This window comes from Xyrauchen texanus, chromosome 3, assembly GCF_025860055.1.
Source record: "Xyrauchen texanus isolate HMW12.3.18 chromosome 3, RBS_HiC_50CHRs, whole genome shotgun sequence".
Classification (NCBI taxonomy): Eukaryota; Metazoa; Chordata; class Actinopteri; order Cypriniformes; family Catostomidae; genus Xyrauchen; species Xyrauchen texanus.
This window is the reverse complement of record NC_068278.1, coordinates 18,535,819-18,548,582: the sequence shown is the minus strand read 5'-3', so window position 1 is coordinate 18,548,582 and position 12,764 is coordinate 18,535,819. Positions and strand designations below refer to the sequence as shown.

The window sequence follows — 12,764 nt, the reverse complement described above, 5'->3', positions numbered from 1 at the left end:
AGCGATACAGCCAGCAACTCTAAGCAGTTGATGAGCCATTGAAGTCAGGGCCCTGTCCAGAGCCCTGATACTGCTTGGCCATTGCACACGGCACCCCAGCCCGAGTTCAGGGCATCTTTCATGACCACGACGCACCTCGAGACCTACTCTAAGGGAAGGTCTGCCCATAGAAATGCAAGGTCTGTCCAAGGGCTGAAAGTCTGACAGCACTCTGGGGGATAGTCACATGCTGAGTGCCGTGGCACCATGCCCACCTCGGGACTCATGTCTGTACCCAGTGCTGAAGCAGTCTCATATGCATTAACTCGATGGGGAGAACCTCCGCCGAGGATGCCATATGCCCAGGAGCCTCTGAAATTGTTTCAGTGGTGCCGCTACCTTCTGCCTGAAGCTGTGGATGCTCGGTCATAAGATGTGCCATGAGAGTGACCGAGTCCAGTTCCATACCAAGTAAAGAGATGCTCTGCACAGGGGAGAGCTTGCTATTCTCCCAGTTGACCTGAAGCTGGAGTCAGTTGAGGTGCTGAAGCAGATGGTCCCTGTGCGCACACAATAGAATGAGCTAGGATTAGGTAGTCATCGATATAATTGAAGATGCGTATGACCTTCTTCCTTAACGGGGCCAGGGCAGCCTCTGCGACCTTGGTAAAGACAGGGAAGGGGACAGGAACAGACCGAAGGGGAGGATCTTGTTCTGGTATGCTCGTCCCTCGAAGGCAAACCGAAGGAATGGTCTGTGTTGAGGAAGGATCAATATGTGAAAGCACGTGTCCTTCAGGTCGACAGCCACCAACCAATCCTGATGCCGTATTGACGTCAGGATGTGCTTGTGCATTAACATCCTGAACAGAAGCCGGTGTAAGGCCTTGTTCAAGGCACGCATGTCCAATATTGGGTGCGACCCTCCCTCTCTCTTGGTCAGAAGGGCTCTAAAAGCCCTTGTGTGACTTGGCTATGGGAACGTGTTCTATTGCTCCCTTCACCAGCATGGTGGCAACCTCTGCCCGGAGGATGGAGACACCCTCGCCCCGCACCTCATTGGAGAGGATGCCACTGAACCTGGGCGGGCATCTGGCGAATTGGATTGCGTAGCTGAGGCGAATTGTCCTGACGAGCCACCATGAGGGGCTGGAGAGCTCTAACCAGGCCTCCAGACTCCGTGCCATTGGCACCAAAGGGATGACTAGATTTATTGTGCCCGGGAATTGTGGTTTGCAGCAAGGCAGAGCAGGTGCCCCACCTGGAAGACAACCCAGGGGGGACATGCTGCTCTGCAAGCCCGCTACGGAGGGTGCGCGGCCCCAGAGACGAGCACACTTACCTGTTCGCTGCCCATCTATCGGTTGAGAATGAGGGAACGCGAGGTACTGGGGCGATTTGGGGACCCCAATGGGAGTGGTTCCTCCGGGTAATCCCCCACGGACCTCCTATTCCCCAGTATGCTCGTTTGCCCCAGGCGAGTTCTCGGGTGAGACAGGTGGCTCCCCTCAGGGCTGAATTAGATGTCTCATTCAGGGCTCGAGAGCAGTTTGAACTCTCGATCGCAACATCATAGAGCGGGCTGATCCAGTCGGATCTGGATGACTCAACTGGTTTCCCACCTTCAGGTGTGGTCGCCCAGTCAGAGGCCGACGCGGAGCAAGCGCCCATGCTTGCCCAGGTTGCGTGTCGGGCTAGAGTGGAACCCGTCGAGAGAGTGACAGATAGGGAACATCTTGGTTACTGTCGTAACCTCCGTTTCCTGCTGGAGGGAACGAAATATTGTGTCCCTCTTGCCGAGATACCTGCTAAAATGGACAGAAATATTGTGTCCCTCTTGCTGAGCTACCCGCTGAAATGGCCAGGACCCTGTCTCGACTCCTCAGTGCAAAACCTGAATGAGTGATTGTGAGCCAGCTCCTTTTATACCTGTATGTCCGGGGAAGTGGTATGCACATTCCAAAGAGATTGATTATCACTACATCGACACAATGTCTCGTTCCCTCCATCAAGGAATGGAGGCTACGACAGTAACCAAGACATTCTTTTTTTATTGTATTGCAGTAACAGACAAGAGTTTTTAGAACAGAAAAACTAAATGAGAGATAAAATTAAATGACAAGGGGATTAAACAAAGGTTCCAAAATAATTAATATACAGATAAAAATAGACATAAGAGATAAGGTATATGGAGGAAGTTTTAACATGACATTGTACAGAAACAGATGAATAAACTCATAAATAACAGAGCTATAGGGACATATTATACCAAAAGTTATATAAAGACTGAAATTTGTTCACACTTTTTTTTTGGAAGAGGTGGACACAGTTTTAATGTAAATTCCTTTAAAAATATGTGCATAATGCTGGATGTTTCGTATGGATTAATGCATGTTTGTCTAATTAGTGTTCATTTACCCATGTAAAAGAGAAAGAAACGAGTGTTTTCTTTTGGTTAGAAAAATTTGAAAACAACACAAGCACATAATTGTGTGATTTGAGCAGAGACGCATGCCTACAGGCATGCTAGAATGCCACCTTTGTATTTTTCCAGGTATTCTAATAATCCCAGACACAAACAAGCTAATACATTTTGACGTCATCTTCTGATAATTCATACTATTGCAATTATGTGAAATTAAAATGAAAGTAAGTTGACCAATTTCAATAAACTATCTCAATACTCTCTTAATTTTACACAAATGTGGGGACATCTGGGAAACGAAAGGTACACAATTAGCAATATACACAACATTTTGTATGGAAATGGCTCAAGGGCAGATATATTTTAAACCAAAACTTATGTGACAATGTTTTTTTTTGTGTTTTTTTTTTTTTACGTCATCATGCATACCATTTTAAAGGCCATTTGAATGGAAATGAGCAGGAGCCAAAATAATAATTAATTTTTTACACATTTTCACTTAACAGAACAGCACAAAACACAGATGGAAACTTAGTTGATGAAACAAAGACACAAAATAAATATTAAAACATACATTTAATAAAAACAGTGATACATGCGTTCATAATGCTTTCTCTCCTCCCTCACATGGAGCAGTGTTCGAAGTGTGTAGTTTCATTCAAAGAGCGCTGGTACTGACACCCTTTACATTTGCGTTTCAAACTGCTCTGTGGTTAAATGTCTATGACAGACTTCTGTGTGAGGAGAAACAGTGCACTTGATGCACTTGGAGTTTACCAGCCATTGATTTTCTCAAATCGGCTTGAGCAGAATTAAAGCTCTGAAAACTGTTCTTCCACTGAATTATTAAGACGTCGTACTCAGTAATGTTTAAAATATTTCTTATAAAACTATATAAACTAGCGAGCCCCTTTATTTCAAAGCAGAAGTGCGTCAGGAGGCTCAGTGCAAGTAGACCATTTGGTGAAGCTAGTGGTGTAGAAATTATATGCTTTGGCTTTAAATGAGTGTAACTCAATATGCTATGCACTGATGAATACACAAGAGCTCTTACAGACAGGCTAAATGACAAATGAGAAGATCCCTGGTGCTATAAATTTCAAACAATCTTAGTACTCTACAGATAAATTGAATGCATTTAAATGGTTTGGATAAAGCATTTAAAAGGGGCTTGATAAAATACCTTGCAGCTGATAAATTTGCAGATACATTGGCCTTATCTCCATATATCCCTAATGGCACTCTCATAAACTGATGACTCCAAAGTCAGAACCTGAAGCTGTTTACTTTTTAGCTCAATTATTTTCTCAGTATAATCATGAATAAATCATCAACATAAAGCCAAGAGACATTTTAGGCACAAATAAGTTATAAAAAATACTTGCTTGGCCCTCATCAGGTCTTGGTCCTTCAGTGCAGAGCCTTGAAGGTAGATCACCCTTTGAGACCACAGAGGGATCTGCAGTATACGGCGCACCTGAATGTCCATCTCCGTGGGACAGAGTATTACCACATAATAATCCTACAAGACATTTGAGAAATGATGACACCACATTCACATGCAGAGCTAGGTTATCATGAATATGTTTAGATTACTGGACCACTAGTTACAGATTACAGACTAGAAATATCATCTGTAATAAATGGGATAATGTAGTACCTGTAGTCTTGGGTGGGCATAAAACTCATTGAGAAAGTCCATGAGCAGGTCTATTTTGAGAGAAGTGACACAGAGAACCACATGTTTCTCTGTCTGAGCACGGTGTCTGCTGTAGTTTCCACCTGACTTTTGCCTCTCCATCCAAAGGTATGCCAACTCTTCAAACTGGATGTCGAGATGAGAGATAGAGAGTGAGTGGGTAGAACAGGGGGAAATTATCATTATTTTTCTTTCTCCCAAAACACTAAATAACAACAAATACAATCATAGTACTGTCTATGAGGTCTAAAGAATGGTTTTCCAATATTCAATCAAAATAAATATTGTGAAAATGAAGTTATTGTTTGTCTAATTGTGATAATTGACACCTGTAATGGCAGCACCACTAGTGCTACACAGATCATGATGACCACCAGTAGCTTAGAAGGCCAGATTCTGGGTGTGACGTCTCCATAACCAACAGTTGAGAAGGTGACGATGCAGAAATACAAAGAGTCAAAAAGGGAGAGAATCTTCCCTGCCCGCTCAAGGTGCTGAATCCCACAAGCCCTAAGAAGCATTATAAAAGAACTTGAGGAAACCATTTTGGAAATATATTTTAGCATCATTAGATTTTTTTGTAGTTCCATTTGAAAAACATTTCAAGGTTCTTTCCAAAAACAGGGTTTAATGGGAGGCACATAACTTTTTTAAAGGCTCAAAACCCCTGTTCTTGGAGAAAGAACTAGACTATATACACTGATCAGCCACAACATTAAAACCACTGACAGGTGAAGTGAATAACATTGATTATCTCTTTACAAAGTCAGTTCTTTTTTCACCCCTTTTTTCCCCAATTTGGAATGCCCAATGTCCTCGTGGTGGCGTAGTGACTCGCCTCAATCCATGTAGCGGAGGACGAATCTCATTTGCCTCCACATCTGCACCTACAGTGGGCATGTGAGCATCAGAACTGGACCATGGAGCAATGGAAGAAAGTGGGCTGGTCTGATGAATCATCCACATTCATGTGGATGGCCAGGTGCATGTGCAAAGGATGCACCATGGGAAGAAAGCAGGCCGGCAGAGGCAGAGTGATGCTCTGGGCAATGTTCTTCTGGGAAACATTGGGTCCTCGCATTCATGTGGATGTTACTTTGACACGTACCACCTACCTAAAGTTTATTGCAGACAACGTACACCACTTCATGGCAATGGTATTCCCTGATGGCAGTGGCCTCTTTCAGCAGGATAATGTGCCCTACCACACTGCAAAAAAATTGTTCAAGAATGGTTTGAGGAACATGAAAAAGAGTTCAGGGTGTTGAATTGGCCTCCAAATTCCCCAGAACTCAATCCGATTGAGCATCTATGGGATGTGCTGGGCCAACAAGTCTGATCCATGGTGATCCCACCTCACAACTTACAGGACCTAAAGGATCTGCTTCTAACGTCTTGTGGAGTCCATGCCTCGACAGGTCAGAGCTGTTTTGGCAGCACAAGGGAGACCTACATGATATTTGGCAGGTGATTTAAATGTTGTTGCTGTATAATTGTATATTTAAATAAGTCCAGTGTATATATATATATATATATATATATATATATATATATATATATAGCTGTATATAATTATTTGTACCTATTATTTTATTAATATGTTTCTTAAATTATTATTTAATGTGTACTGCTGGAAAATAATGAAAACGAAAGGTTTATGATGTATGATGACTGTATTCCGGCAAGTCCCTACTTTGGTGAAAGAGTATCAAACATAAATGTTTTTTATTTGTTATATATTTTGACAGGGTTGGGAGGGTTATTTTTAAAACCACTACAGATTACAGAATAAATACTGTCAAATATAACGTATTCCATTAGATTACTCAAGTTCAGTAACGTAATAAAACATTTTTGGATTGCTTTTTTAGCACTGGCAGATTTTGTCACTTGTTTTGACTATAAACATAAGTCAATAACAAGTGAAAAAAACTGCCAGAACAGTAAGCAAAATACACTTATGTTAAAAATAAATTCTCGGAACCCCACGGGATTGAGGACGACCCAGCTGGCGATGGAGGCAATTTGGGGTTGGCAGTGGGCTCGGTTTCGCCGGGTATATCCCCAAGATCCACCCGCCCCCCCAGTATGCTCATTGACTTCTATCCAGGCTCGAGGTGAGACATGCTTGCCCGGGCCGCCGTGAGCATGGGGTTGGACTGGACCACTCCATCCTTCCCACAGCCCTCACGGCTAGACAATTGGTTCTTCAGGTCCGGGCGCAGCTCACAGCCATGGACCCCTAGCCTCCGGACCCACGACTGCTGTCACCCAGCCGGCCAGCCGCTGTGCGCCACTCATATCCTGGGCAACCTAAACACAGCAGCAGATTTGCTGTTGTGACAAGGCACGCTCAGCGGAGAGTGGAGGCTCCACCCCCAGGTGGTCCAGCTGATTTGGGAGCAGTTCGGAAAAGCACAGGTAGACCTGTTTGCTTCCCAAGATACCTCCCACTGCCCGCTCTGGTACTGCCTAGCGGAGGCTCCCCTCGGGATAGACACGCTGGCACACAGCTGGCCCCAGGGGCCCCAGGGGCTCGGGATAGACACGCTGGCACACAGCTGGCCCCAGGGGCTGAGCATGTATGCATTTCCCCCAGTGAGCCTACTTGCACGGGTGCTGTGCAAGGTCAGTGAGGACGAGGAACAAGTAACTCTAGTGGCCCCCTGTTGGCCCACAGATCTCACGCTCCTCGCGACAGCCCTTCCCTGGCGAATTCCACCTTGAAGGTTTATGTAGCCGCTAAATCGGCTCACTACGACGCAGTGGATGGTAAGTCCTTAGGGAAGCACGAATTGATCATCAGGTTCCTTAGAGGTGCCTGGAGGCTGAACCCTCCCAGGCCATGCCTGTTCCCCGCATGGGATCTCTCCGTGGTCCTTTCAGGCCTCCAGAGACCCCCCTTCGAGCCGCTAGACTCAGATAAGCTCAAAGCCCTCTCCTTGAAGACGGCCCTCCTGATTGCGCTCCCTTCCATCAAGAGGGTTGGGGACCTGTAAGCGTTCTCTGTCAGCGACACTTGCCTGGAGTTCGGTCCTGCAGACACCCATGTCGTCCTAAGACCTCGACCGGGCTACGTGCCCAAGGTTCCTATGACCCCCTTCAGGGACCAGGTAGTGAACCTGCAAGCGCTGCCCCGGGAGGAGGCAGACCCAGCCTTATCGTTGCTGTGTCCGGTGCTTGCTTTGTGTACCTATGTGGACCGCACGCAGAGCTTTGATGTTCTGAGCAGCTCTTTGTCTGCTTTAGTGGACACAACGTCGAGTGAGCGACAGATGGGGAATGTCTACGTTACTTTTGTGTCCCCCCGGCCACGATGCTGAACCAAGCCACTGTAATGGCCGAACAGTATTCTCGGCTCCACAGTGCAAAACCTGAATGAACAGATGCACAATTCCCTCCATTTATACCCGTATGTCTGGGGGAGGGACATGCAAATTCTGTCTTCCAATTTCTCATTGGCCTTTTCTCAAGTTCAGAGGTAACCGAGGCCTTCAAGAAAGTCCCCTAATGTCGCTTCATTCGCCACAACGTCTCGTCCCCTCAATCAGAGAACGGAGGTTACAACAGTAACCTAGATGTTTTTCTTATAAAACATCAAGTACATATTTCTTGTTTTAAGGATTTTTAGAAGAATTTTTAGGAGAAAAAAAAAATCTAATCAAGAATACTCTCTGCTTTAATTTTTAAAATCTTACTAGAGAAAAATAATTGTAATCTAAAGTGGATTTTCTTGATAGAAAAAATTTATTGTGCCTAATAACAGGTGCATGTAAATGGGCTAGAAATAGCATTTTAGCTTAGCATAAAGCTAAATGTTCACACATTCATTTACACAAGGTTAACTATTTCTGCTTCTCTAAGAGGATACACAATGACATCATCTTCTGATCATATAATGTCATTTCCATCTTGTAATAATAACAGAGTGAAAGAACCCTCCGTCTGCTCGTGTGAATGTAAAACAACATGAGAAAATGTTTCATGGCTGTTCAAACACTCCTTGAATGGCATTATTTACACAAATTAATTCCAACAAAACAGACTAAAGATTTTATGAAACTAATGACAATAAAATGCAAAGTAATCTCTTGATTACTCTTGATCTCTAAAAATAAGATTTGAATGCAACTGTATTCTGATTACCAACTATTTAAATAGTATCTGTTACTCCCAAAACCTGTATATTGTTATCTACTGTATGTATTATATCTTTTTCTAGTTTGGAAAGTGTCTCCAGTTTAAAAATATGTACATTTGGTCTCAATACTCTTTGAACTTAAATAAATCTGATGAGATCAGAGGACTTACCCAGTGAAGACCAGACAGAGCAGAGTACAGATCAGAATGAGGACCTGGTTGAACATGGCGGAGTGTGTACGCTGAATGGCACGATGGAGATCATTCTAGAAGGGGGCCAAAAATTAGAGAGAGACATACAGTATCTTCCTTCTGGGAATATTCTGAGACAAGTACAATGTAGCAACTTGGGGTAAAAGTAAAAAGGCCATTTCTAAAAGAAAGATTGGCCATGTAAGTGTATGTTTTAAAGCAGGGTTTCTCAACGGGGGCATTCAAAGGATGCCAGGGGGCGCTGAGAAAAAATCAGAAGAGAGGGGGGTGTTAGGTCACAAATGGGGGGCGTTTATCAGCCATATTATTCATTTTCTGTTGCGTAGGAGAAACATCAAAAGGCAGTCGCTCCAAAAGTGAAACTAAACATACCCGGACCTGGTCAGAGAGAATAGAGCAGAGCGCACATGTGGGGCATGTACTCACGCCTTGCGGACTATCTCGAGCTTTCCGCACAGCTCTGATCATCAAAAGTGCAGCGTGGGTTGTGGGAACCATTTGAATTCGGCACTCTGTTGCAACCCGTTATGGAAATGTCTTGCAATTAAACTAGTTTAAAACATTATTTAACAGTCCTGCCCAGTGGTGTAGTCGGGGCCATATGCACGTATACACCGTATGCTCACTTTTTTCCCAGGGCTGTTTGCCTATAATGACTTCTAAGGATCAATATTTGCATATACCCTCGGTATACCCACTTGCTTTGCTGCTTCAAAAGTCTATAATCTACTGTCATGTTAGTTATCCTTTAACTGTATTGAATGCTGTTGTTATTCTTTGTTGCTATTGGTGCATTGTCACTTGAATTCTGCCATTTTCCACCCCTGACATCTGCTGTCACCGCCATCATCCACTGATGGAATTTATGACAGTGACCCTCATGCTGAAGCAGTATCAGGTAAAATTAATTAATGAAATATGCCAAATGTCCAGTAAAATAAGGAATCATTCCGTTATTAAGGGGAAAAAAATTGCGTTCTGATTTAAATCCATACACGTCCTGTATTTTAACACATCACACCCAAACTGCTGAGAATGTTTCACAAATCGAGAGAAATGGACCTGAAACACACACACCTTTCACATGAGTTGTGTGAGATATCGGTTGTTGCTTTACATGGACAGACTAGGGGAAAAATCTGTGACGATCAGCGCATGCTTTCTGTCAGAAGCAAAATAATTTTGTCAAAATCATATAGCATTCCAGTGCATGTTAATTGTTTCCCACATTGGGATTTTAAAACACCAGTAAACGCACCTATTCATGACATGCTATTACATATTATTGCATATGTCAGAGCTCATTCTGGAAGAGAGAGAGAGAGCTAAATACAGTAAACTGCATTTCTGCATTAATTCAAAATAAAAGTACAGTAGGTTTAATTAAAACACTTAACATGATTTTCTTACATTTCCCTTATGATATACACTATTTACTACCAAAAAAACGAACTAATCCAAGGAGAAATACACTATTTTCATGTTAAGCCATTTCTCTCTTCTTCCTAGTAATTATATTAAAGCATTTTTCATTTTAAATTAAGTAGGGGACGTTCACACTGCAAGCATTTTTGTGTCTGTCCGTGCTGATTTTCAATGTAAAGCAGCGTCTCGTGCGGGAACGACTTTAAATATGGGTAATTCCTACAGTTCTGTGAAATGTAAGTCCCCATAACAAGTTTGTGTAGTATTTATATTGTTTAATTTCACTCGATTACAATTTTGATAGGATTGTTAAAAAAATGAGGACTTTTTATAATGTTACACACTTCTGTGGGCTTAAAAGTTCAATTTTAAATAATTGAAATCCTTTTCTGTTGCACTGTGTCACTTCCTCATTTCCCAAAAACGGCATATCAAACATCTTTGACAGAAATAAATGCTAAATCATTGGATTTGTATTTTGTTCCCAACATACAGTTAAGGTTTTAGTGTTACATTCTCTCACGAACATGTATTAATTTGTGGTAAATGTGTCATTTTAACGCTGACAGTGGAGGTTTTTTGTGTGTCCCTTGATTTATTGCGCACCCTGTTATGTCATGATACCATGACTTTCATTGAAGATATATTTTAGGAAATGGCATCACACACACACACTGGAGGTGGACATCAGCCATTCTGCAGAATTACTTTGAGTTATTTGAAGTATATTGTTTTATTTATGTTTTCCTTTATTTTGTGGTGTTAGTCATATGTGGTCAAGCATAACATGTCCACCCTATTATGGGAAGATATAAGGGACATTAATATAATTCTAAAATTGCAATATACAGTATTTATGTTAACAGAAATAAAATAATAAATATTAGTTTACAATTATGCTTCCTAGATATCAATCACAGACCATGTAGTGGCTCATTTATCCACTGACTGTCCACCCAATTATTGTCTTCTCTGATGCTGTCCATTTAGCTGGATGGACATCTGAATTGTTTTTAATTTAGCTTAACCAGTGTGACTGATACAATATTTAATATGTCCCTGTAATGATGAAACATGAAGAAATTTGTAAAAGTACAGTATGTTTTATTTTTCAAAGGTTTCAAAACCGGAATGTCACCAAATTGTAGGGATAACCCATTCATGACATGTACAGAGTTGCAGTTCCGCAGCTCTCTATGCGCAGATTATGCAATCTACAGTAACAGTAAAGAACAGTCTATTGTAACACATTTTTGTATTTACATAACAAAAATGGATTAGCTTGTTTTATAAGTGTTACTATGGTTGTTATGAGCCATACATTGTCTTATTGTATATTTGTTGTATAATTACAAATACCACTGTATTATGGAGGACCTATATATGGAAAAACCATATCATTTTCAGAATTTTTATGGACCAAGCTATGAGTTTCCCTTCTGACAAATCTGTTAAAAGTCTCTTTTATTGTAGGAAAAAGTAACCGGTGTGGTTTCCCTCCAGAAATTACAAGAGGTTACTCAATCAAGGAAAAGAGTACTTGACCAGTCTTAGTAAGTCTCAGAATATTACAATTTAGCCATATATAAATTAGGAATATAAAATAATGAACTTTTTAATAGATGTAAATTTACTGATATTACCAACAGTTACATCTGCATCCCAACTCAAAATGTATGTTTACTGTCAAATGTGCATTTCATAGCGACAAAATATGCATTACTATTAGAAACTGCACTTATATATAAAATAATATTAATACAAATAATATTACTTTTACTATTAGTATCTGTCCATAATTACAAATTTTTTTTTTAATTTTTGGTGCTACCTCTCTGGTGCTACCAAATCAGGTGCTGATGAACACACTGCAGAACTTGGTTGCACTGGTGCTACTGCACTCAAATGTTAGTCTGGAGCCCTCCATCCATCTGCTTGAATTCAAGAAACTCAAGGTTTGGTTTCACGTTAATGATGCGTAAGCCAGCTTAATTTGGCACACTATTATTTTCTGCTCATTGTCGATTCATTCTCATATGTGTTAAGTGCATAATGAAGTATATAAAATGAACAGTTTCCCAAAAGTGTGATATTGTGTTAATTTAATAATATAATAGTTAATTTAAATCTGGAATGTAATGCACAGGCTACTTACAATCATGTTTTCCAGTGCTGATTTAGCAAGCCAACAGTTAAGGAACACAGGAACAAATATGTTCCTCAGTGAAGGCCAGAATATCTGTAAAGAAACACTTTGTTCAGACTGGATGATTGTATCTGTACTGCATATTGTTCATCCACTCTGTGAAAACTATTAACCTTTTGAGGAAACATGCATGTTCCTCATAACAAGCAAAAGTCAAAAAAAGGATAGGGTTTCTATCTCCTCAACAAATAAGTACAAGACACTAAACTTCCCTATAAAAGTAATGGCAGCATTAATAAATGTGTAATAATAATAAAAAAGCTTTAACTCTAGCATTATGTTCAATCTGAATAGCTTTGGCATTTGTGAAGCCATTGGCACAAAATTAATTAAAAACTCTTATTTGTTTCCACTTTAACAGATGGCTGGTTGAAAATTGGCTATTAATTGATTGACTAATTGTTACATAATCATTCCCTCTCACAATTAGCTTTCAAATGTCAATGACCACTCATATAATTATTATCAATCACAGTAATTTGCAGCAATTACTATAAATTGTAAATAAACAGTTGTATGGCTACAACAAATGCATATGTGCTTCTGCATCCACCAGATATTATGATCACTTACTGTAATAATGAATGGCACTGTATTGATCATCTCAATGATAAAGGAGATTTGGAAAATCTGCTCCCAAATGTTCCCCTAAACCGACATAAAATATATAAATTATA

The 12,764-nt window shown here is 41.1% G+C and overlaps 1 protein-coding gene across 1 annotated transcript in view; it reads right to left on the bottom strand.

Moving 5' to 3' along the window:
- The window catches only part of kcnt1b (potassium sodium-activated channel subfamily T member 1b), a 112,132-nt gene that overhangs the window by 45,740 nt on the left and 53,628 nt on the right, over positions 1-12,764 (bottom strand). The window contains exons 9-14 of the mRNA XM_052112730.1: positions 12,661-12,735; positions 12,037-12,120; positions 8,415-8,509; positions 4,433-4,613; positions 4,065-4,229; positions 3,790-3,926 (exon numbers count right to left, since the gene is read on the bottom strand). Coding sequence (XP_051968690.1) covers positions 3,790-3,926; positions 4,065-4,229; positions 4,433-4,613; positions 8,415-8,509; positions 12,037-12,120; positions 12,661-12,735 — 737 coding nt within the window. The remainder of the gene's footprint in view (positions 1-3,789; positions 3,927-4,064; positions 4,230-4,432; positions 4,614-8,414; positions 8,510-12,036; positions 12,121-12,660; positions 12,736-12,764) is intronic.